The sequence below is a fragment of the Danio aesculapii genome, chromosome 25, assembly GCF_903798145.1.
Source record: "Danio aesculapii chromosome 25, fDanAes4.1, whole genome shotgun sequence".
Classification (NCBI taxonomy): Eukaryota; Metazoa; Chordata; class Actinopteri; order Cypriniformes; family Danionidae; genus Danio; species Danio aesculapii.
The window spans coordinates 35,842,720-35,867,202 of NC_079459.1; the positions used below are offsets into that span (position 1 = coordinate 35,842,720).

The 24,483-nt window shown below is 32.2% G+C and overlaps 2 protein-coding genes across 2 annotated transcripts; both read left to right on the top strand.

The window, feature by feature from the left end:
* The first annotated feature begins 1,320 nt into the window (after positions 1-1,320).
* On the top strand, positions 1,321-11,209 carry cln6b (CLN6 transmembrane ER protein b). The gene is made up of 7 exons (XM_056451542.1): positions 1,321-1,379; positions 2,033-2,150; positions 4,973-5,071; positions 7,904-8,092; positions 10,120-10,175; positions 10,370-10,492; positions 10,675-11,209. Exons 1-7 carry the CDS (start codon positions 1,321-1,323, stop codon positions 10,958-10,960), a joined length of 930 nt encoding a protein of 309 aa, XP_056307517.1. The 3' UTR covers positions 10,961-11,209.
* A 1,123-nt stretch (positions 11,210-12,332) lies between these two features.
* calml4b (calmodulin-like 4b) lies at positions 12,333-22,925 on the top strand. Its single transcript, XM_056451543.1, has 5 exons — positions 12,333-12,383; positions 12,529-12,559; positions 15,373-15,513; positions 19,827-20,015; positions 22,669-22,925. Exons 1-5 carry the CDS (start codon positions 12,333-12,335, stop codon positions 22,758-22,760), a joined length of 504 nt encoding a protein of 167 aa, XP_056307518.1. The 3' UTR covers positions 22,761-22,925.
* Positions 22,926-24,483: the final 1,558 nt, after the last annotated feature.

Genomic DNA, 24,483 nt, shown 5'->3' on the forward strand with positions numbered 1-24,483 from the left:
ATATTATATTATATTATATTATATTATATTATATTATATTATATTATATTATATTATATTATTTTATATTATATTATATTATATTATTTTATATTATATTATTCATTCATTTATTTTAATGTCAGCTCAGTTCCTTTATTAATCTGGGGTCACGACAGCGGAATGAACCACCATCTTATTCAGCATTTCAGCATTTTACGCAGCGGATGCCCTTCCAGCTGCAACCCATCTCTGGGAATTATATTATATTATATTATATTATATTATATTATATTATATTATATTATATTATATTATATTATATTATATTATATTATACCATATTATATTATATCTTATTATATTATATTATATTATATTATATTATTTTATATTATATTATATTATATTATTTTATATTATATTATATTATATTATTTATATTATATTATATTATATTATATTATATTATATTATATTATATTATATTATATTATATTATTATATTATATTATTTTATATTATATTATTTATTTATATTATATTATACCATATTATATTATATCTTATTATATTATATTATATTATATTATATTATATTATATTATATTATATTATATTATATTATATTATATTATATTATATTATATAATATCATATTATTTTATATTATATTATACCATATTATATTATATCATATTATACCATATTATATTATATTATTTTATATTATATTATATTATATTATGTTATTTTATATTATTTTATATTATATTAAATTATTTTATTTTATATTATATTATATCTTATTATATCTTATTATATTATATTATATTATATTATATTATATTATATTATATTATATTATATTATATTATATTATATTATATTATATTTTGTTATATTTTGTTATATTATATAATATTATATTATATTATATTATATTTTGTTATATTATGTTATATTATATTATATCATATTAAATTATATAATAGATTTTGTATAGAACTTTTTCTTTATGGACTGATGTTTTCAGTAAATTCATAAGAAATATTCAATCTGTTAGACATGTCCTGTGTTCCTCAAAGGGAGGGGAGGTGTTTTTGGATTAAAGGTTAATCTTGCTTATATAAACGCCAACAAAACCCAATCTTTCAGGATTTACTCGGACCAGACAGGCTTGATTTATTCATTTGCTCATTTTCTAAATCTCTCCATCTCAGTGAAGTGAAGAGAATAACGTTTCGTCTTGTGTTTCAGAACCACACGTCAGGATTCAGGCTGTTTTTCTCCTCATGTTTTACTCACTGATGTGGAAAATGATCATCTGATGCCGCTGAGATGCCGACCGTCATCCGCAAGAGGCAAAACTGTGGCCTGAACACCACATTTATGAGCAGGTCTGACACTTTTGCATACTCTCAGTTCGTTTATTTACTTAAACAGTGTTGGGGAAAGTTACTTTTGAAAGTAATGCATTGCAAAATTGGGTTACTCCCCAAAAAAGTAACTTGTTGCATGTAGCTGTATCAGTCGATGTCGCTCCTGTTGCTGCTTCATCTAAAACTCCACATCTATAATCCTCTTAGTCTATGCTAATGGCTAATGGACAGACGGCTGCTTCTCACTCAGGGCTGCTGTTTATGCTAATGAGGGAGAGATGGGCACTAGTGGGCGTGGCTATCCCCCTCTGATGACATCATACAAAGGGAGAATGTCAATCAAAGTGTTTCGATCAAGTGTTTTGATCAAGTCTGATTATAAAACACACAATTAATTAATGTTTACCATTAGAGGCTGGATATATTGACACACTGCTGACACACAACTGGGTTTAAACCCCTTATTAAAGTGATTTCTGCATAATAGCTCCGCTTTAACTTGTGCCCCAGCTCCAGAAAGTCAAACAATCATAAAAATGACTACACGGAGTGAAGCAGATGGACATAAATAAATGAAAATCCTTGGCAGATGCTCTGGAAACACACATCAGGCTTGACATGCTTCATCATATTTCTCATTATCTTTTCATATTTGTCATTGTGTGTTTCAGATGTGCATCGAGGGAGTTGAGAGAGTCCTGTCTGACCCCAGATCAGTTTCACAGCCATTTCTGGTGCTGTTTTACTCTCCAAAACTGGCTGCTAGACATCGGCAGGCCTGTAATAATGGTGATTAGACAATAAAACATCTCAAGATTTGTATTTAATGCATATATTTATGTATAGCTGTATTTTCAGCACATTTCTAAACATAATAGTTTTAATAACTCATTTCTAATAGCTGATTTCTTTTATCTTTGCCATGATGACAGTAAATAATATTAGACTAGATATTCTTCAAGACACTAGTATTCAGCTTAAAGTGACATTTAAAGGCGTAACTAGGTTAATTAGGGTAAAGTTAGGGTAATTAGGCATGTCATTGTATAACAGTGGTTTGTTTTGTAGACAATCCAAAACAAATATTGCTTAAGGGGGCTAATAATATTGAATTTAAAATGGTGTTTAACAAATTAAAAGCTGCTTTTATTCTAGTCGATGTAAAACAAATAAGACTTTCTCCAGAAGAAAAAATATTACAGGAAATACTGTGAAAAAATTCTGAGTCTGTTCAACATCATTTGGGAAATACTTGAAAAAGGAAAAACAAAAATCACAGGAGGACTAATAATTTTGACTTCAACTGTATACAATTTAATGTAAAATAATTCATATTTTGAAATTCTATACATATAGCTTAAGTATTTTTTTTTTATTGTATGCCCATATTCACAAAACATTAACATCAAAATGTTTTAACATATTAAAGAGGATGTACAATCTTGATAGTGAAAGTAACAGAGAAATTAATGTAAAAAAAATAATAATAAATAGGTGAAGAATAATTAAAAGTACAATTACATCATCTTAGAGTAGTCTTTAAGTGTAGGTTATAACAAAAAGTGTAAATGAATGTCAAGGATGTTGTATTAATTTAAGAGAGCTCTTTTATGTACTCCCAAAGGGGAGACCAAATTGACCAAAATCTATCAGATTTTTTATGTTTGTCATAGGTAAGTTTTTCTAATGGTAGCCATGTAGCAATCTGTGATATCCACATTTTAGTCGGTGCCAATGGCGTAGTGGAAAAGTGCACCGACACATGCACTCCGGTGTTCGCGGCGACCCGGGTTCGATTCCCGCCTCGAGGTCCTATGCTGATCCTTCCCCTCTCTCTGCTCCCCACACTTTCCTGTCAATTCTCTCTACTCTCCTGTCCAAATAAAGGTGAAAACCCCCTAAAAAAAAAAAAAAAATTATATCCACATTTTAAAAGATGGAGCTTGTGATGCAGACCAGAGTAGCTAAATACATTTTTAGCTAAATATACCGATACAATAAATAACTGGAATGCATCTTTTTTAAACAGATTATTTGCATTAAGATTCAATAAGTACAGAGCTGGGGTCATGTCAAAATTAAGCTTAAGAATATTTTCCAGTACCTTATGTATTTTCTTCCAAAATGGCAAAAATTTTTCACAGTCCCAAAAACTATGAATGAATGTACCTTTATCTTTTGTACATTTAAAACACAGGTCTGTGGCATTGGCAAACATTTTCTTAATACTATTGAGGTGTATTGGAGTAAAGTAGATCCTATTAAAAAATTTAAAATTAAGCTCATGGATCCCAAGAGAGGTACACTTCGGATATATATTATCACATACAATTTTCCATTCATTTTATAGCTTAAGTATTTTAATTTCTCAGGGGCTCTGGAGCATTTTTCACGACACTATTTACATTTGCACAACAGTTCATGCATTTCTCAAAACATTTAGTCATTTTTCCCAACACAATCTCACGGCAATTCGTAACTTTTTGATTTAGTGGCTAATTCGTACGAATTCTTACGATCTAATTCGTACAATTTAGTACGATTTGCTCATCCCCCAATGACGGTTGGGTTTAGGGGTGGGGTTAGGTGCCACGCCTCCTTTTTAAATTCGTACAATTTCGTACGACTGAACTGTGCTGTTTGTGCACATCATAGTAGCAGTTTCTCATTCCATCCAACAAATTGCACATGCTTTTGGAGATGCAACTCTCTGCTGATTTAGACCATTATCATCTGCTTATGTCATGTCAGTCAAAATGAACTGAACTTGTGAATGCTGAATAGTCATTCCATATTAAACTAATAGTCCTCATTTCATTACTGGAGTCATTACAGACACAAATGTTGAATTAGTGTTAAAATCTGACAAGCTAATTTATAAAACTTTTAAATCTTTTTTTCTTCCTGAAAATGTCTGCTAAATTGAACAGTTTGATGAAGGATTTACAGACCTGTGTATGTTGTAGGTTCAGTTCCAATATGTACTACAGTTTTGTTTACAGTTGTGCACAGCTCTACCCTAGGAGAGTTTATATATGTTGTAAATAAGGGTGTGTTTATTCTTTCGCACAATGATGTGAATAAATTAGAATTGTAGAGCAAATGCAGTAAACATGTGAAACACACATATTCAGTGTCTTGTACTCAGATACCTCACTAAATGCAGTGATGTCGAACTTTACTGTAGTCTTCAAATGGCTGTGCTAATAGTATACAGTGCTGTCTTTAGCATTTTCAGGACGTGTCACCATAATCTGACTTTTTTGCATTGGAAATGTAGAGAGTAAACTGTGATAATGAAAACATGACAAAGCCATTTGACTATATTGATCATAAACAATGGTGTCAGGACTTTTCATGGTGATGACACTCACACTTTCATTGACATCAATACTTGCTTTTGAGGAATGAGCTCTCCATTTGAGCAGGTGACACGCTTCATGTTATCAACTAGGTTTTCAGTTTGTACTAATAGTTTTGAGAAATGCATTAACTGTTGTGCAAATGTAAATAGTGTTGTGAGAAATGCACCAAAGTCCCTAAAAAACTGTAATTAAGCATCTACGCCTGTATTTGTGAAATGATATGTAATGTCTCTGGAGTTTTTCCAGATCTTCTGTCCGCTGGATTGGTTTCCTCTCAACAAACCCAGCGCTGCAGATTATTTCCACATGTTGTACAACATCACAACACCATTGCTTCTGCTCAAGGTGAGTTATTGAGGGATTTATCTATCCAGCATCTGTTTAAAATGCTAAACCACATCCATTCACAAACCGCAACACAATGATTTCTGACTCTGGTTTTGAACACTTTGTCACTGTCACGTTTCTTGGGTAAAACTCTGGTGTTTTATTAGCAAAGAGAGCAAAGAGAGCAGAGAAACAGGTGATATTTATAACCTGAGCTGTTATTTGTCACTGAACTAAAGCATCTCTGACCTTTACGTCACCAGAAATATCTGCTAAAACGTAGCGTGTGTTTCATCTTCTTGAGCAATTCCTCTGTCAGGAAAATAAACGCATTTTGAATGATTGATGAAACTCGCTGCAAGCATCAGGAAATCTGCTATCATGACGAAACTGTACGCTGCAACAAATGCTTTTCTTATTTAGAGATTTCGTCTGGTTTCTAGATCAAATATCTAAAAATTTGTAAACCAAAAAGCATTTTCTAGACAAGCAAAACATATTGTCTTATTTTAAAACATAATATGCCAAAATTAAGGTTTTTTCCTTAAAACAAGCAAAACAATAGTGGGGTAAGATAAATAATAAGTTATTCTGCTTAATCTATTGGCAGATTATTTAGTTTAAGTGAGAAAAAACTTTGAAAACAAGACTATATTTGTTACTTGTCTAGAAAACGCTTCTTGATTTAAGAATGTTTAGATATGTGGACTAAAAGCAAGACAAACTTTTTTTTGCAGTGTACTCAGATCAGTGTTAAAGTTATGCTATTTGCCGTTGCATAAGAAATTAAAGGCGCAGTATGTAAGTTGGACACCCAGTGGTTGAACTAGGTATTGCACCCCTGGTTCAAAACACAATCGCAGATTACCAGATATCAACAGGAGCGAGTCTGACTGTCGAACATAAAGGCTGATTTAAGCCGTGCTCTAAATAAAAGCAACGGCACCCGATAGAAGGAATATTTTCCATATTAAAAGGAGTTTTCGTTCTAACAGACACCTGAAATTTATATTTTAGAAACAGCTATTTCTCTCAGGTGAACAACAGGATAATCTATGATCACCTCAGGTAAACCTCGGATACTTTATTCAGTGTTAAATGCTAATAACGTGAGTTTAAATGCCATTTTACATCACATTTATACAACTGAAAGCAGCAGCAGATAGTTCACCTCAGATCTTGACAATAAAATTAACCATTTGAAATTGAACCTCAGAACTGTGACTCAGGGCAAACCAACACATATTAGTAATTCGGCATGTACATTTAATAAAGAGATTTAATATTTACTAATTAGGTTATGAACTTTAGCATCTCGTTGAAGTGCAGTGAGTGCACTATTCTGTGCTTCTGAATTTCTGTTGTGTTTCGTCTAGTGTGAACAGCCAACTTGCTTATCACTGCAAATCTCGTCATGTAGCTTGATGTTGGGACACGGGGACAATGTAACCTGCTCACCTAATGGTATTATGGTTATGGTTAGGGTTATGATATTTTATGCTTTAGAAAAGTCAAAAATTATATACAGCACATTTAATGTTTTTTGCATTAAAAACACTATATATATTTATATATAATGCTGTTTATTTTTTTTTTCCCAATTTCTGATTAACGGAGAGAAGATTTTTTTCAGCACATTTCTAAACATAATAGTTTTAATAACTCATTTCTAATAACTGAATTATTTTATCTTTACCATGATGACAGTAAATATTATTTGACTAGGTATTTTTGAAGACACTTCTATACAGCTTAAAGTGACATTTAAAGGCTTCACTAGGTTAATTAGGTTAACTAGGCAGGTTAGGGTAATTAGGAAAGTTATTGTATAATGATGGTTTGTTCTGTAGACAGTTGAAAAAATATATAGCTTAAATGGGCTAATAATATTGACCATAAAATGAATTTTAAAAAATTAAAAACTGCTTTTAGTCTTGCCGAAATAAAACAAATAAGACTTTCTCCAGAAGAAAAAATATTATCGGACATACTGTAAAAATTTCCTTTATCTGTTAAACATCATTTGGGAAATATAAAAAAAAAAATGGGGGGGCTAATAATTCTGACTTCAACTGTGTGTGTGTGTGTATATACACATATATCATTATTTTACAGTATTGTTGTATTATATAATTATATATAGTTATAATTAATTATAAAACTACATACTTTTATGTAGTACACTCTAAAAATATTTATAAACTACTTAATTAATATTAGCTCAAACAACACAATTCTTGAGGTTTTAGGAGGGACAGCTTAAAAGTTTTATGTTCAACCAACTTACTGAAAAAATTGCAAAAACAATTTAGTTAACTTTGCACTGGCACGACATTAAGGGATGAACCCTTTTCACAAGGCTGTTATGACACCTTTGATCGTCATCAGCATCTTAAATCCTTGAAAATTCATTTATTAATTTTCCTTCAACTTAGTCTGTTTATTAATCAGGGGTCGCCACAGCGGAATGAACCGCCAACTATTCCAGCATATGTTTTACGCAACAGATGCCGTTATCAGTCTTACACTATTTTTATCCTTTTTCTGAAAGTCTTGATAACAGCATTGTGGAGTTTTTATTGTATTATTTCAGCAAATCTGATTGTAAAATAATGATTTGTTGTACTCTCCCATTCAATGCGCTCTTAGTTTACCAACTGTGATGACTTCTGCTGCAGAGAAACACGAAATGTGAAAAGGGTCCAATGTGTGGAACCCAGCACTTTATTTTTTTTTGCAGCGTTTCCCTAAATGTTGTGATTTTTGCCAATCATAAGTCAGAGTTAATCTTGACCAAACTAGACATGAGAACTGAATGATGTTTTTGTGTGTGTTTTCTGTGTGTTTGAGCTGATGGAGCGCAGCCCGAAGACACTGCCTCGCTCCGCCATGTACCTGTGCATCATCACCTTCGTCATGGGCTCCAGCATTCACCTTATGGGGGAATCCATTAACCAGCGGCTGCTGATCAGTGGATACCAGACACACCTTACCCTCAGAGAAAACCCCATTATCAAGAGACTCACACCACACACACTGGTGAAACACACACTCACACTGGTGAAACCCACATATATGCACACACACACACAAAACTCAACCTTTCTGAGGCCATGTCCACACTAATACGTTTTCATTTAAAGATGCATATTATTCTCTCCATTTCGGCCTTCTGTCCTCATGGAGACAGCATTTTTAAGCTATTTAAGTATCGAGTGACTGAAACCGAACCTTTCTGAAAACTCGTTTTGGGTGAAGATTTTCCAAATAGTGTTGCCAGATGTTGATGACTGTTTCCAGCCCAAAAGCTGTAAAAAAACGCTGAAAACCAAAAAGCGCCACCCAACAATCAATAGACTATAATAACCTGGGTTGAAGCAGAGGTGGTGGGGGGGATCACAAGTGTTTCTACACTGTTCTAAGCATGTGTATGTGAAGAACGGGGGCTTTGGCATCTCTTTGGGAGATCAAAACAGGTGTATGGGTGCAGACCGGGGCTGGCGGCGACGCCGTTGCAAAACCGCCCAAATTTACACTACCTGCCAATGTCATTTTTTACACGGAAAAGTAAACTCAAAATCGGCCAATTGGGTGGGAAACCACCCAATCTGGCAACACTGTTTCCAAAACTCTGGGTTCAGTGTGGTTGTGCCTCATGATGATTCTGCTTTCTGATTGGCCGACATTGCTGGGTTCACACCAAACATGGAAGATGCAAATGAGGCAAATTTGCAGGAAACACATCGCATATTCCATGTCGTTTGCCCGGGGCATGGGAAAATCCACCTCTGTTCATACGTTTGCATTGACTTATATGCAATTTACTCACGAAAATACTTAATTTAACCCTGTTTGGTGTGAACCCAGCATAAAAGTCATTATGGCTCCCTGTTAGTTTGGCGTGCCCTTAACATGCATCACAATGTGTTTTTGCATTTTTATGTGAACTGAGTTTTTTTTTTAAATGAAAGCGAGGAAAACTGTTCATAAAACTACCTGTTTACGTGTGGACATGGCCTAAGAAACAAAAATGTGTCCTTTTGAAAACGCTGTCCAAAGTGGATAAATTTGAAAACATAGTTTTTGTGTTGCAGTGTGGACTGTGAAAATAGAGGCTTTTGAAAATGATGCATTTTAGTCATGTGACCAATTCAGCTAACATGGTGGACATCATTGTAAAGCAGATGTTTTGGATGCTGGCCTTTTTGGCAGCTATATATACAGTGGAGGAAAAAATATCGAACACGTCATGTTTTTTCCTGGGAATAATATTTCTAAAGGAGCTGTTGACATCAAATTGAACCAAATTTTGGTAAAACCCCAAACAATACAAACAAAAATATAACAAAACTAAAATTGCTCTTTGTAATGAGAATGGAATGACAGAAGGAGGAAGCACTGAACTACTGAAATGTCTTTAATACTTTATATAAAGGCTTTTTGGTGCTGCAGCTTAAAGACGCCTCTCATATGGAGAATGAAGTCACATGCATTGCTCAGGTGTGAGTGTCTCACAGACTTCAACAGAGTGTCAAAATCCTTATGGTTCTTTGGGTCTCATCTGTCACATCTGATCTTTATTTTGTATTTTGGATTGGATTCGGATCAGGTGATTGGCTGGGCCATTCTACAGCTTGATTTTCTTTCTCTGAAAGCATCTGAGAGTCTCCTTGGCCGTGTTTTGGATCATTGTCTGAAATGTCCACCCTGGTTTCATCTTCATCCTCCTGCTTATGTAGATATTCTATTGAAGCAGCTGATATTCATTTACACTTAGGAAGGGCAGAGGGTTGCTGAAGAACTACTGAGAGATTTCAGCTGCTGTCTGGGCTTTCACTGCCTTGCTTCATGTGTTCAATACTTTTTCCCTGCTTCATTTCATTTTATTACACAGAACTTAATTGGTAAAGTAATGCTATTTGTTTTCTTTTCATATATGGATTTCTTTGGTTGTTGTCAACATAAAATCAAAAATTCAGGTCAATAGCACCCCACTGTACCATGACAGATTTTAGTGTACAGTAAAAAATGCCTAAACAATGCCTTTTTTCTGTGTTTTCTGACAGATTGACTCATTTGAGTTACTACAGTATTATGATGAAAGTCTGGGCCATTTTATGTGGTAAGCCTTAAGATATTTTACAACCTACAGATTTGTTTCATACTAATTAACCAAATGGATATGAAAATAGTTTATTAGAAAAAAAAAGAAACTCATTAAAACTACCTGAAGTTCATATTTTTTTGTGTATACACTAATTCTCTTGGATTGTTTATTTCACCTGTAAATGATGTAAAAAGTGTTTTATTTTACAGGTATGTCCCTCTGTTTCTCATCCTGTTCCTGTATTTCACTGGATGTTTCACAATTGTCAAAGCAGAGGAGAAGATGCCTGTCTCAGCTTGGCTTCTGCTGGGTCCTAGTGGCCTTTACTACTGGTTAGTGTATCTAAAAGTCCTGGTGAAATGAATATAAAGTTTTCTAGATGTTACCATCAATTAACATTTATGTCTAACTCATAAAAGGGTTTTTACTGTATTATAATAGACACCTTTTAGAAGAGTTTTATTTTGTTTAAATTAAGTTGGAAGTAAATTATAAATTGCTATTTAATTCCCAGGTATCTGGTGACAGAAGGACAGATTTTCATCCCATTTATTTTCACGTTTTTCGCCATGACGGCTACAGTTCTGCATCAGAAGCGTAAAGGTTTTCTTCCTGACAGTAATGGACTGTTTCTGCTCTACAGTTTCTCGATTTCGCTCTTTTTAGTGAGCGTCTGGGTCACCTGTCTGTGGAACGATGAAGTGTTGCGGAAGAAATATCCAGGAGTGATGTATATCCCAGAACCGTGGGCTCTTTACACATTACACCTCAGAAACAAACACACCACACTTACAGACTGAAAAATATCACTTACATCACAAAACATAAACTCTTTCCATCATTTCACTGTTGTTTTTGGAGAGTGTTGTTCCCATTTCAGACTCATTCCTGCAATACTTTACTCTATTCTAAGTTGTCAAGATTGATTTTCTTCACTATTACTTATAAACACCAAGTTTTCCAGTGTTGTTCCTTTCTATATTCCTTCATCATTCACCTTCATTTTTTATTTCTTATGGTCATGTATTATTTGTCTGGTTTATATTACATTTTATACCTAAAAACATTGTGGAAATCTAAGTTCTGTATGTTGACAGTGAAAACTTTGACAAGATTAAATAAAAAGCTTTGAACTTCAGTTTCTTTAATGTTCAAATTTCTGAAAATCGATTCATATTTAATTAAATATGTGTCTGCTTAGGCTATACATCATTATATTACAAGTCTTAATGTTCTGCGATTAAGAAAAGTGAGATTTTGTTTTGGTTGGTTTTTACTTTATTCATCATTAAATCCTGTTTAGTTAATGTAGCCTACTAACAAATACACATAGACAGATTTACAATGGTTTATTACACTTCCCTACTGAAAATCCAGCTTAAACCAGCCTAGGCTGGTTGGCTGGTTGACCAGCCTGGTTTTAGAGGGGTTTTGGCCATTTCCAGGCTGGTTTCCAGCCATTTCCAGCCTGGTCTTAGCTGGTCAGGCTGGAAAATGATCAGCTTAAACCAGCTTGACCAGCCTAGCCAGGCTGGGAGCCCAGCCAAAACCAGCTATGTCCAGCTTAAACCAGGCAGGTCAAGCTGGTTTTAGCTGGATTTTGCTGGTCATTTTCCAGCTTGACCAGCTAAGACCAGGCTGGAAATGGCTGGAAACCAGCCTGGAAATGGCTAGTAGTTATTTCTTTTATAGGTATAATTTATTTATATTGTTTCTCAGAATTCTCAGATTTCTGCAAATTGATTTATATTAAATAACATTAAGGTCTTTACGCTTTTATATTACACGTCTTTAATGGGGAAAGTGTGATATTTATATAGCTTTTTTACTCAATTCATCATTCAATCTAGTTTTATGTACAAACAAACAAAATTAGCTTATTATTGTATCTTCTTGGTTAAATATAATACGTAAATATCCTAATAATGCTACAATTGTACATAATTTTATTTATTTAGTTTCTCAGCGTCGATCAAGCGTAAAATCAAGTCTGACGACCGTTGACGCAGCTGTCACGTGACCCGCGCTTTTTTCCCAGTGCTTGCTTGGTTTGTTCAGTGATTGTTACCGGAGACATCATATTAAAATCACTCAAAAAGGATTGAATGGCATGATGTACGTGACACATTTAAGGATATTATATGTTTTAATAACGTCCCTCGAAACCTGTCAATGGTATTTGATGGAGATTTTGCCTTCTGTTGTCGAGCGCCATCTGCCGGGGTAAAAGTTCGCTTCATTACAAACGCCTGACGACATTTAGAGCAGGACAGAACACCAACATGGTCAGTTTGACATCTGTTTTATATATCATTTAAGTGTAAAACAACATATTAACTAATTGAATTGACTTCTTATGTTATCGCAGGCGAAATTCCTCAGTCAAGATCAAATCAGCGGTAAGCAGGTTTATTCTCTGCATTATAACGTCTCTTACAGATATTGTGTATTTGCTATCCGTTTAGTTATATAAATTTGGTTTTGTGTCTTGCACAAAGCTCCAAAATATGGTAATAAGCCACCAGAACACATTAACTGTCATTAACTATCAAAGCGTGGGATAAAATGTCGAAATATGGGTGAAATAGCCTAATGTTTTGTCGTCATTCAGTAGTGATATGTTTATTTTATGTAAAAATGAAATTATATCCTTTTCTGACCTGTTTTTATTCACATATGTAAAACATCAAGTGAACACAGTCAGTTTAAATGTTGTTTTAAATGATTAAAAAAAACATATTTATGTCAAATAGGTGAGAATTAGAGTTTTGAAGGATTAATATTTCAGAAAACAAGTATTTTGGAGCAGAACTGAAAAGAGATTTTAATGTTTTAATAAATGATTCTTGTTCTAATATTTCATTATCATATGTATAATCAAATTTTTTAGCTGAAAAATACTACAGTTACACCCGGCACATGCTATATACATTTGAAGACAAAATTATTAACTCTTCTGTGAAATTTTAATTGTTTTTCAAATATTCCTTGCCTAGTTAACCAAATGAACCTATTAACGCCTTTGAATTGCAATGTAACCTTGCAAAATAATTTAAAATACTGGTGTCATGACAAAGATTGATTAGTTAGTATTAGTAATGAGTTATTAAAACTTTTATGTTTACAAATTTGATAAAAAAAAACAATTCTCCTTTGAACAGCAATTTGGTAAATAAAAAAACTAATTATTTTGTTTTTAACTGTACATCATAAATTATAATATACAATTGCTAAATAATGCCAAGCATGACAGTATATAAATGTGTATTGCTGGTTTAATGGGTTATGATTATTAAAGTAATTATTATAAAGCATGAACGGACACTGAAGCCATTCAACATGCTATTCTTTTACTAGAGACAAAGTGGTATTTGTTGCTGATTACTGAAGCACAAACACAGGGAAGATCCACTGATGCATAAACACACAGCAAGAGTGAACAGGAAACACAAATGTACACAAAATAAGGGAATACAAACAAAAACACGACATATTATGCACTGTAAACTCTGCAGAAATGCAAAAAAGTATTGTGTCACGCCATCCACCTGCTGTTGTTGATTCTGCTGTAATCTTGATGCTCTGCTAAACGGGTTGTCTGAATTTTTGCCAAAGCTAATCCTTCATTTGGGATTATAAAGATACCCTGCCAAACTATATCCTTATCAGCAAGATAAACAAACATTGTAGTCTGTGATCTGGATACATCTCAATTATCTGATGATGTCACTTATAAGCTAACTTTGGTCAATAAAAATGTGACTTTTAAGATTGCATAAAAAAGATTGCACACCACGCTGTTAATGATTACTGTAATTTACTGTATTTTACTGTAATATGAACTGATTTTTACTGCTGGACAGTTTTGCAGTATGTTGTTGTATTTTAAAGTTGCATTGTCAGATTACAGTAAATACTATAGTGTAAATACATGTACAGCAATATAAATGGTGCTGTAAATGTACATAACATTTACATTTTCATATTTACATCTAAACTTTACTGTATAACAGTTATGCAGGATGTTACTGTATTTTACAGTTGCATTATAAAAATTACTGTCTATCTTACACTAAAGATATAATATACTGTAAATACATATAGAGCAAGATAAATGGCGCTGTAAGTTAATAACATTTTCACATTTACATCTGACTTTTACTAAAGATCAGTAAGACAGTATGTTACTGTATTTTACAGTTGAATTGTAAAAATTACTGTACATATTTACAGTAAAGATATAATATACTGTAAATACATATAGAGCAAGATAAACAGTGCTGTAAATGTAAATAACGTTTTCACATTGACATCTGAATTTTACTGTATTACAGTTATGCAGTATGTTACTGTATTTTACAGTTGGATTGTGAAAATAACCGTATATATTTACAGTAAATATATACTATACTGTAAATACATATAGAGCAAGATAAACAGTGCTGTAAATGTAAATAACGCTTTCACATTTACATCTGACTTTTACTGTAGATCAGTTCGGCAGTATATTACTGTATTTTACAGTTGCATTGTGAAAATTACTGTACATATTTACAGTAAAATATAATATACTGTAAATGCATATAGAGCAAGATAAATGGTGCTGTAAATGTAAATAACGTTTTCACATTTCATCTGAATTTTACTGTATGACAGTTATGCAGTATGTTACTGTATTTTACAGTTGCATTGTGAAAATTACTGTATTTATTTACAGTAAAGATATAGTATACTGTAAATACATATAGAGCAAGATTAATGGCGCTGTATGTTCATAACATTTTTTACATTTACATCTGCATTTTACTGTAGATCAGTTCTGCAGTATGTTACTCTATTTTAAAGTCACATTGTGAAATATACTGTATATATTTACAGTAAAGATATAATATACTGTAAATACATATAGAGCAAGATAAATAGTGCTGTAAATGTAAATAACATTTTCACATTTACATCTGAATTTTACTGTAGGACAGTTAAACGGTATGTTACTGTATTTTAAAGTTGCATTGTGAAAATTACTGTACATATTTACAGTAAAGATACTACACTTTAAAAACATATACATCAAGATAAATGGTGCTGTATATATAAATACAGTATTTTGCTGTAATTGATTTGCTGTAAGTTACTGTAGATCCTACAGGAAATTGTTCACAGTGTAGACTCTTTCAGTGTAGTAACACTTTACATATTTCCCTTTATTTAGAGTATAAAGAGTGTTTTTCGCTGTATGATCAGAAGCGCAATGGTAAACTGAAGGTGCAGGATCTGCTAACGGTCATGAGGTCTCTGGGTTGCTGTCCGACCCTGCTGGAGCTCCGCAGACACTTGCTGACCCATAGAATTGGTATGCATTATGTAAAAGTGAACTGTGAAATACAACATAATCATGTTTCCAAATGGTTTTCCATATCTCTCCTTCTGTCAGTCAGATAAGAGTGCACTTTTTCAGAATCTATTGCTGTTTTTTATAGCAATTAAAAAAAAGTTGTCAGTCATAAACTAAATTATCCATCTAATTAATAATTCATCCATAATTTATCCATATTTTAACTCGTTGTTGATGGAAAGAACTACAATCCCATGATTGGTACCAATGATGGTTGAAATAAAAAGTAAAGGACATATATAAAATATTAGTTTTAAGATTCTGATCATCTACAATACACTCTAAAAAGTGCTGGGTTGTTTTAATTCAGCACTGGGCCAAATATAGACAAACCCAATACATTTAGGTTGAAAATTTTTAACCTATTTTCTATTATTTATATATTATTCTCAATTATTTTATGTTAATAATGTATTATATTATTATAAAATATTATTAAAATATATATTATTATTATTAATACTATAAACTGTATTTTTATTATTTATATATATATATATGTATACAGGTATATGGGGCAGCATGGTGGTGCAGTGGGTAGCACAACCGCCTCACAGCAAAAAGGTCGCTGGTTCGAGCCTTGGCTGGGTCAGTTGGCATTTCTGTGTGGAGTTTGCACGTTCTCCCCATGTTGGCATGGGTGTCCTCTGGGTGCTCCGGTTTCCTCCACAGACCAAAGACATGCGCTATAGGTGAATTGAATAAACTAAATTGGCTGTAGTGAGTGTGTGCAAGAGCGTGTGGGTGTTTCCCAGTGTTCCCAGGGTTGCAGCTGGAAGGGCATCCGCTGCGTAAAACATATGCTGGATAAGTTGGAAGTTCATTCCGCAGTGGAATGAAAAGAAAATGAATATATATATATATATATATACTCTAAAAATGCTGCATTGGAGTCAAATAAGGACAAACCCAACCATCAGTAGGGTTTATATACATTTTTAATGTATATAATTGAGTGTATATATAATGTATATATTAAATAATGTATAGACAATAATTTGCATCGCTTCATACTAATTTTTTTGCATATTTATTAATATGTCAAGCACCTTTAAGACAATCAATATTGCAAAAAGCACTATATTAATAAAAAATTGTCTTGACTAAAATGTATCATTAAAGACTCAGAAACTCAGAATCATTGACTTATAGTGACTCCAAACATTAAACTGAAGTACTGAAAGTATTTAAACGTCCAAACAAATGACTCATGTCAATGTTAAGTTATCTGTGGGACATCCTCCTAAACATTCAAAACCCCAGGTAAAGTCAACAGTGTAAACTTTGCTTACTACGTAAAACAAACTTGAAATCTGTAGGAGTGAGTGGATAAAGCTCAACCATAACATTGGCAAGCCTCGCTGCCCAATACGCCCAGATAAGGACAGTGAATGTAGAAAGATGGTTTATAGAGTCATCGCAGAGGAAAAACAGAGCGCTGGATTTACCACAGTGTTTCTTACACTGAAGAAGCGTTTGAATTTGATCTAACATCACAGCATTGAGTATGTTATTTCAAAACTGTTATTAATTACTAATTGCATAATTTAAGTTGTATTTAAATTACTTTTCTAATTACTATAACTAATTTATTACTCAGTAAGGACTTTAATTACTTGACTCAGTCTTACATGAAATCCGTATAAATCACAAATCATAGACATAATTAAACTCTCTATTTATTTACAGTATTTAAATATTTAAATTGAGTTATCCTGAACTGTTGAATATATTTACAGTATTTAAATATTCAAATTGAGTTATCCTGAACTGTTGAATATATTTACAGTATTTGAATATTTAAATTGAGTTATCCTGAACTGTTGAATATATTTACAGTATTTGAATATTTAAATTGAGTCATCCTGACCTGTTGAATAAATTTACAGTATATAAATATTTAAATTGAGTTATCCTGAACTGTTGAATATATTTACAGTATATAAATATTTAAATTGAGTTATACTGAACTGTTTAATATATTTACAATATTGAAATATTTAAAATGAGTTATACTGAACTGTTGAATATATTTACAGTATATAAATATTTAAATTGAGTTATCCTGAACTGTTGAATATATTTACACTATTTAAATATTTAAATTGAGTTATCCTGAACTGTTGAATATATTTACAGTATTTATTTAAATTGAGTTATACTGAACTGTTAGATTTATTTACACTATTTAAATATTTAAATTGAGTTATACTGAACTGTTTAATATATTTACAATATTGAAATATTTAAAATGAGTTATACTGAACTGTTGAATATATTTACAGTATATAAATATTTAAATTAAGTTATCCTGAACTGTTGAATATATTTACAGTATTTAAATATTTAAATTGAATTCACCTGAGCTGTTGAATATATTTACAGTATTTAAATATTTAAATTCAGTTATACTGAACTGTTGAATATATTTACAGTATTTAAATATTTAAATTGAGTCATCCTGAACTGTTGAATATATTTACAGTATATAAATATTTAAATTGAGTCATCCTGAACTGTTGAATTTATTTACAGTATTTATTTAAATTGAGTTATACTGAACTGTTGAATATATTTACAGTATTTAAATATTTAAATTGAGTTATCCTGAACTGTTGAATATATTTACAGTATTTAAATATTCAAATTGAGTTATCCTGAACTGTTGAATTTATTTACAGTATTTAAATATTTAAATTGAGTTATCCTGAACTGTTGAATATATTTACAGTATTTAAATATTTAAATTGAGTTATCCTGAACTGTTGAATATATTTACAGTATTTAAATATTCAAATTGAGTTATCCTGAACTGTTGAATTTATTTACAGTATTTAAATATTTAAATTGAGTTATCCTGAACTGTTGAATATATTTACAGTATATAAATATTTAAATTGAGTTATCCTGAACTGTTGAATATATTTACAGTATTTAAATATTTAAATTGAGTCATCCTGACCTGTTGAATATATTTACACTATTTAAATATTTAAATTGAGTTATCCTGAACTGTTGAATATATTTACAGTATATAAATATTTAAATTGAGTTATACTGAACTGTTGAATATATTTACACTATTTAAATATTTAAATTGAGTTATCCTGAACTGTTGAATATATTTACAGTATTTATTTAAATTGAGTTATACTGAACTGTTAGATTTATTTACACTTTTTAAATATTTAAATTGAGTTATACTGAACTGTTGAATATATTTACAATATTGAAATATTTAAATTGAGTTATACTGAACTGTTGAATATATTTACAGTATTTAAATATTTAAATTGAATTATTCTGAACTGTTGAATTTATTTACAGTATATAAATATTTAAATTGAGTCATCCTGAACTGTTGAATATATTTACAGTATATAAATATTTAAATTGAGTTATCCTGAACTGTTGAATATATTTACAGTATTTAAATATTTAAATTGAGTTATCCTGAACTGTTGAATATATTTACAGTATTTAAATATTTAAATTGAGTCATCCTGAACTGTTGAATATATTTACAGTATATAAATATTTAAATTGAGTTATCCTGAACTGTTGAATATATTTACAGTATTTAAATATTTAAATTGAGTTATCCTGAACTGTTGAAAATATTTACAGTATTTGAATATTTAAATTGAGTTATCCTGAACTGTTGAATATATTTACAGTATCTAAATATTTAAATTGAGTTATCCTGAACTGTTGAATATATTTACAGTATTTAAATATTTAAATTGAGTTATCCTGAACTGTTGAAAATATTTACAGTATTTGAATATTTAAATTGAGTTATACTGAACTGTTTATTTATTTACAGTATTTAAATATTTAAATTGAATTATCCTGAACTGTTGAATATATTTACAGTATATAAATATTTAAATTGAGTTATCCTGAACTGTTGAATATATTTACAGTATTTAAATATTTAAATTGAGTTATCCTGAACTTTTGGATTTATTTACTGTATTTAAGGCAAGTATATTTTCATCCTTTATTTGTATCAGCAGATAAGTAATTTAATTACAATAACTGGTTACATTTATTATTATAATTATTATTATTATTATTATTGTTAATATTGTTATGGTAACTAATCACACCCAACACTGAACACCACACGTTTTCCTCATGATCATCTGAATAAATGTGATGCAATGTGCTAAATATAAACCTTTGGGAATATAACTCTCAGCCTGTCAGATGTGATTCTGTATGCAAAGCTTTTTTGGCGAAGCTCTCTGACTCTCTGTCTGTTCCAGATAAGCGCGGAGAGTTAGATTTCTCCACGTTTCTTAGCATCATGCATGAGCAGATCCAGCAGGAGAACCCGCGGGCCGAGATCCTGCAGGCCGTGAGGCTGACGGACACAGAGAAACAAGGATTTATCACTGCGGCAGAGCTCAGAGCCAGACTCACGCTCTTTGGAGAAAAACTCAAAGATCAAGAAGGTTTGGATTTATTCAAAACAGCCTCAGATGTGACCAAATTGGGAGTCTCCATTGGCTGCCCATTCAAAATCGATTTTAAAGTTCTCTTACTGATGTATAAATCCTTACATAATCTAGCCGCTAGTTATCTTTCAGAGCTGTTGCATTTTTATACTCCCACTAGAAGTTTAACCCTTGTGTACTGTTCAAATTAACTCATTGATTCATATGTTGGGGCAGCTTTTTCCCAATGACGTCCATTATAATCACATCTTTGATTGCAAAGCCATGACAGTATATATAGATCTCATTTACAAGGGTGACCTGGCCAAGAGGTCTGCAGCACATGACTTATGAAAAAAAGATAATCAAAATAATATAAAAGTATAGTTTGGTTGTTTAGCCACACCACATAACAATATGTTAAAACATTGAGAATAATTGAGCAATTGAGCGAAATGATTTAATTGTGATGAGCTCAGACATTTTCAGTTCAGACTAGGCATGGGCCATTATAAGATTCTGACGGCATGATAACCTTAGATAAAAATATCACGCTTTCACGATATCACGGTATTGTGATCACTAAAATATATTCTTTTTAATATCTGACTTAAAAACAAAACCTTTTTTCCCCTTTGAAAGCAATATATTTTATGTTTTGAAAGATTTATAATATTTTGGAGGAGTAAACATGTCAGGCTAAATAATGAAAATTAATCACTGACTTCTGCTGACTTAATTAGTTTTAAAAACCACCGATACTTTACAATTTAAAACGGCATCTTTGGATATTTTTTTCTGCTAAAGATACTGCACTGAAAAAAATTATTCAAAGATGATTTCTTGGATTTACTCAATTTTTTACGTTAAGTGGTTGTAAACAATTTATTTGGGTTGAATTTAAACAAACAAATTAAGTTGAACATTTTTCTATTTAATTTGTTTGTTTATATTCAACACAAATAAATTGCTTGCAACAGTTCTGCTTGCAACACTTTTTTCAGTGTGTTGTCCTAAAAACAAACAAAAAAAACTGTAAAAAAAACTTACCTCAGGAACGGTATTACAGAAATTGTTGGCGGTTTTAAAACCCTGACTGTTCCAAACTGCGGTATACCTAGTTCAGACTGAAGAGTATTCCAGGATGAGGGGGCGGCATGACTAAAAGCTTGCTCCCCTATTTCAGTTCGAACCTGGGGATCAGATAAATGATAACTATCACTTGAACATTGGGCATAGTGGCTTTTTGACCTATGAAGAAGGGAACAGGTATAAAGGCGCCAAACCAAGAAGAGCCTTGTAGACCAGAGTCATCCTGTACCTTCTAGGGATGGGACAATAACTGGTTTCAAGGTTTAATGTGGTTTGGAAAAGTCAAGGTTTTAAAACCTCAAACATTTTCTGTTATGTATATATATTTTCTGCATATCTTTCCTAAGGTATATGCAAGGTTTTTTTAAATGTTTTTGTATGTGTTGTAAAGAAATCTGTGCTTTTGAAACTAATGAAGAGGATTTATTTTAGTTTAGATCATGTTTACTGTTCCAACATATTATAATTATTTCCTAAAATAAAATATATTGTGTTCAATGGGGGAGAAAGGTTGTTGTTATTTTACCTAGACATTTAAAAGAACTCTTTTTGAGCAGTAATCAGAGTACCGTGATATCCTGAAACCATGATATTTTTATCCAAGATTATCATACCGTCAGAAACTTAAACTTTAAAGTATCTTCTTACATTCAAAGAAGGCCACTCAGCTTCGGCATACAGTTCAGAATGGTGCGTTAGTCTACAGACAGCCTGTAGCAAACCTCAAATCGCTATGATAAATAGAGTTTAAAGGCTGAAGGCATATAATCGTGAATTCTTGACTGTTGCTGTTTTTTGTCTGTTGGGTTTGTAATTTTTACTGTTTATCATCTGTTGTCAGCATTAACCCACTATACTCCATATAAAAAGGCATAAGCTAAGCTCTTTTGTGCTGCAACTGATGATCCACAGTAAAAATGACAAATTTGACCTCTTTGCAACAGGGAAATCCAGCAGCAACCAAAAATGCATGATTATATGCTGTCATGGTTTTCAATCAAAAAATGTCTTTATAATGGAAGTCAATTGGGCAAAAACATCCCCCAACATAACCAAAGGGGAGTCAACTTGCTAAAAATGTATTAAGTTTTTGAACATTTTCAAAGTGTTTTCCAAAAATATGTGTCAAAATAAGATTTGTCACCAAAAATCATTCAATATGCTTGAACACAGAGAAAGTTGTGGCCAAATTAAGACTCAAAATCACCCCAAAGTGCATGAAAACATCCTCAACAGCACACAAGTGATAAAGGGATAGTTCACCCAAAAGTGAATATTTACACACCATTACTCTCCGTCATACTGTTCTAATCCTTTATGACTTTCCTTTTTCTGAACCACTGACTTCCATAGTAGGGAAAAACAATATTAAGGAAGTCAATGGTTACACGTTTCTAAATTTTTTTAAATAAATCACTCTGTTTCTTGTTTTACAGGCTTTCTTCAAAATATCTTCCTTTTGAGTTCAGTAGAAGAAATGTTCAGCTTAACCATCTCCCATAGCTTACCCATAATTACATTTATAGTGCTAATTAGTGAAATGAATCGAATAATAATGATATTTATGTTTGTGTCACAGTTGACGAGCTGCTGAGTGAATCCGGTGTGGCAAATGACGGACAAATTAAATACGAGGACTGCGAAAGGATAGTGACACTTCTGACCAGGTGATGCTGAACAAACCTCAATAAATCAGTAGCAGAATGTCCCTCCAGCTGAAAAACACAGATATTACGGCCTCTAAATCTTCCTAAAACAGCAGAAAATGAAATAACTACACGACCCACCATATTTAACTGATAAACCACCTGCCAGACGGCTTCAATCATTAACCAACATCCGTGGGACTGTTTTCAAAGTGCCAGATGTGTGTGTGAGACTTTCCTTAAAATAGTTTTCTGACTTTCCAGAAGCGTTGAAGTGTCTTTTTAATACGCTGTCAAAAGTGAGTCGACTTCACTTAAATATATGCAGTAAAACCTCTTGCTTTAAAGCGACTAGTTGACTTTAAATAAAAGAGTGAGTAAACCTGCTGCTTTAAAATGATTACGCCATCTTAACAGTTACAGCTGTTGGTTAAAATTGTGATTGCACATTCTAGCCAATGCTGGGTTGTTTTAACCCAACACTGGGTCAAATATGGACAAACCAACAGTTGGTTAAAAAAGGTGATTTAAATTTAGCTGATTTTGCCCATATTTTATTTTGTAATCAAAACTGTAGTGTTTTTGCCATTGGCTATTGTTTAAAGTGCAGTGCATCCTTGAGGATTTTAGTTTCCACAGATCTACTGTAGATTTAGTTGAACGCATAATATCACATTTCATTCATTAATTAATTTTCCTTGGGCTTAGTCTCGTATTCATCAGGGCTCGCCACAGCGGAATGAACCACCAACTAGTCCAGCATATGTTTTACACAGTGGATATCCTTCCAGCTGCAACCCAGTTCTAGGAAACACCCATACAGTACACGCTCATTCACACTCATACACTACAGCCAATTTAGCTTATTCAGTTCCCCTATAGCACATGTGTTTGTACTGTGGTGGAAACCGGAGCACCCAGAGGAAACCCACGCCAACACGAGGAGTACATGCAACTCCACACAGAAATGCCATCAGACGCAGCCGGGACTCGAACCAGCGTCCTTCTTGCTGTGAGGTGACTAATCACTGAGACATCTTGCCGCCCCAATATCACATTTCTCCAAAAAAATATTAAGCAGAATCTTGTCAATGTGCTAATGTACACTAATGTGTACTAATGTTACTTTCACTAATGTACATGGTAAACATGCTGTTCTAAAAATTAGTTTAAACAGCATATAGCTTACACTGTAAAAGACGATGGGTTGTTTTAATCCAGATTTGGGTCAAATATGGCCCACAAAACCAACTTTGGGTTAATTTATTTGAACTAAATCTAAATGACCTTTTTTAACCCAACTGTTGGGTTTGGTCATATTTGGCCGAGCATTGGGTTAAAACAACCCACAATTGTGTAGAATGTGTAATCACAGTTTTAACCTCATGGCATTTTTATCATTTAAACTACACTGTAAAACGCGATTAAAGTAAAACCCAACAGTCAACTTTATCAAATAAAATGAGTGTAGTTAACTCAAAGTTTACTGAAAGTTAATTCTACTCATTTGAAGAGTTTTGAACTCAGTGTTGAAGGTAATGAGTTAATTAAATACCTCATTACTTCAACTTAAATGGAGTAAGTTAACAGTACTCATATAGATTAGTTTTTAACTCAAATGGTTTGTAGCAATCGGTTTCCTCAAATGGTTTGAGTTGCCTTAACTTACTGGGTTTTACAGTACTCAGTTAGTTTGAGTTCTCTTCATTTATTGGGTTTTACTGTGCTCAAAGTGCTTCATTTACTCA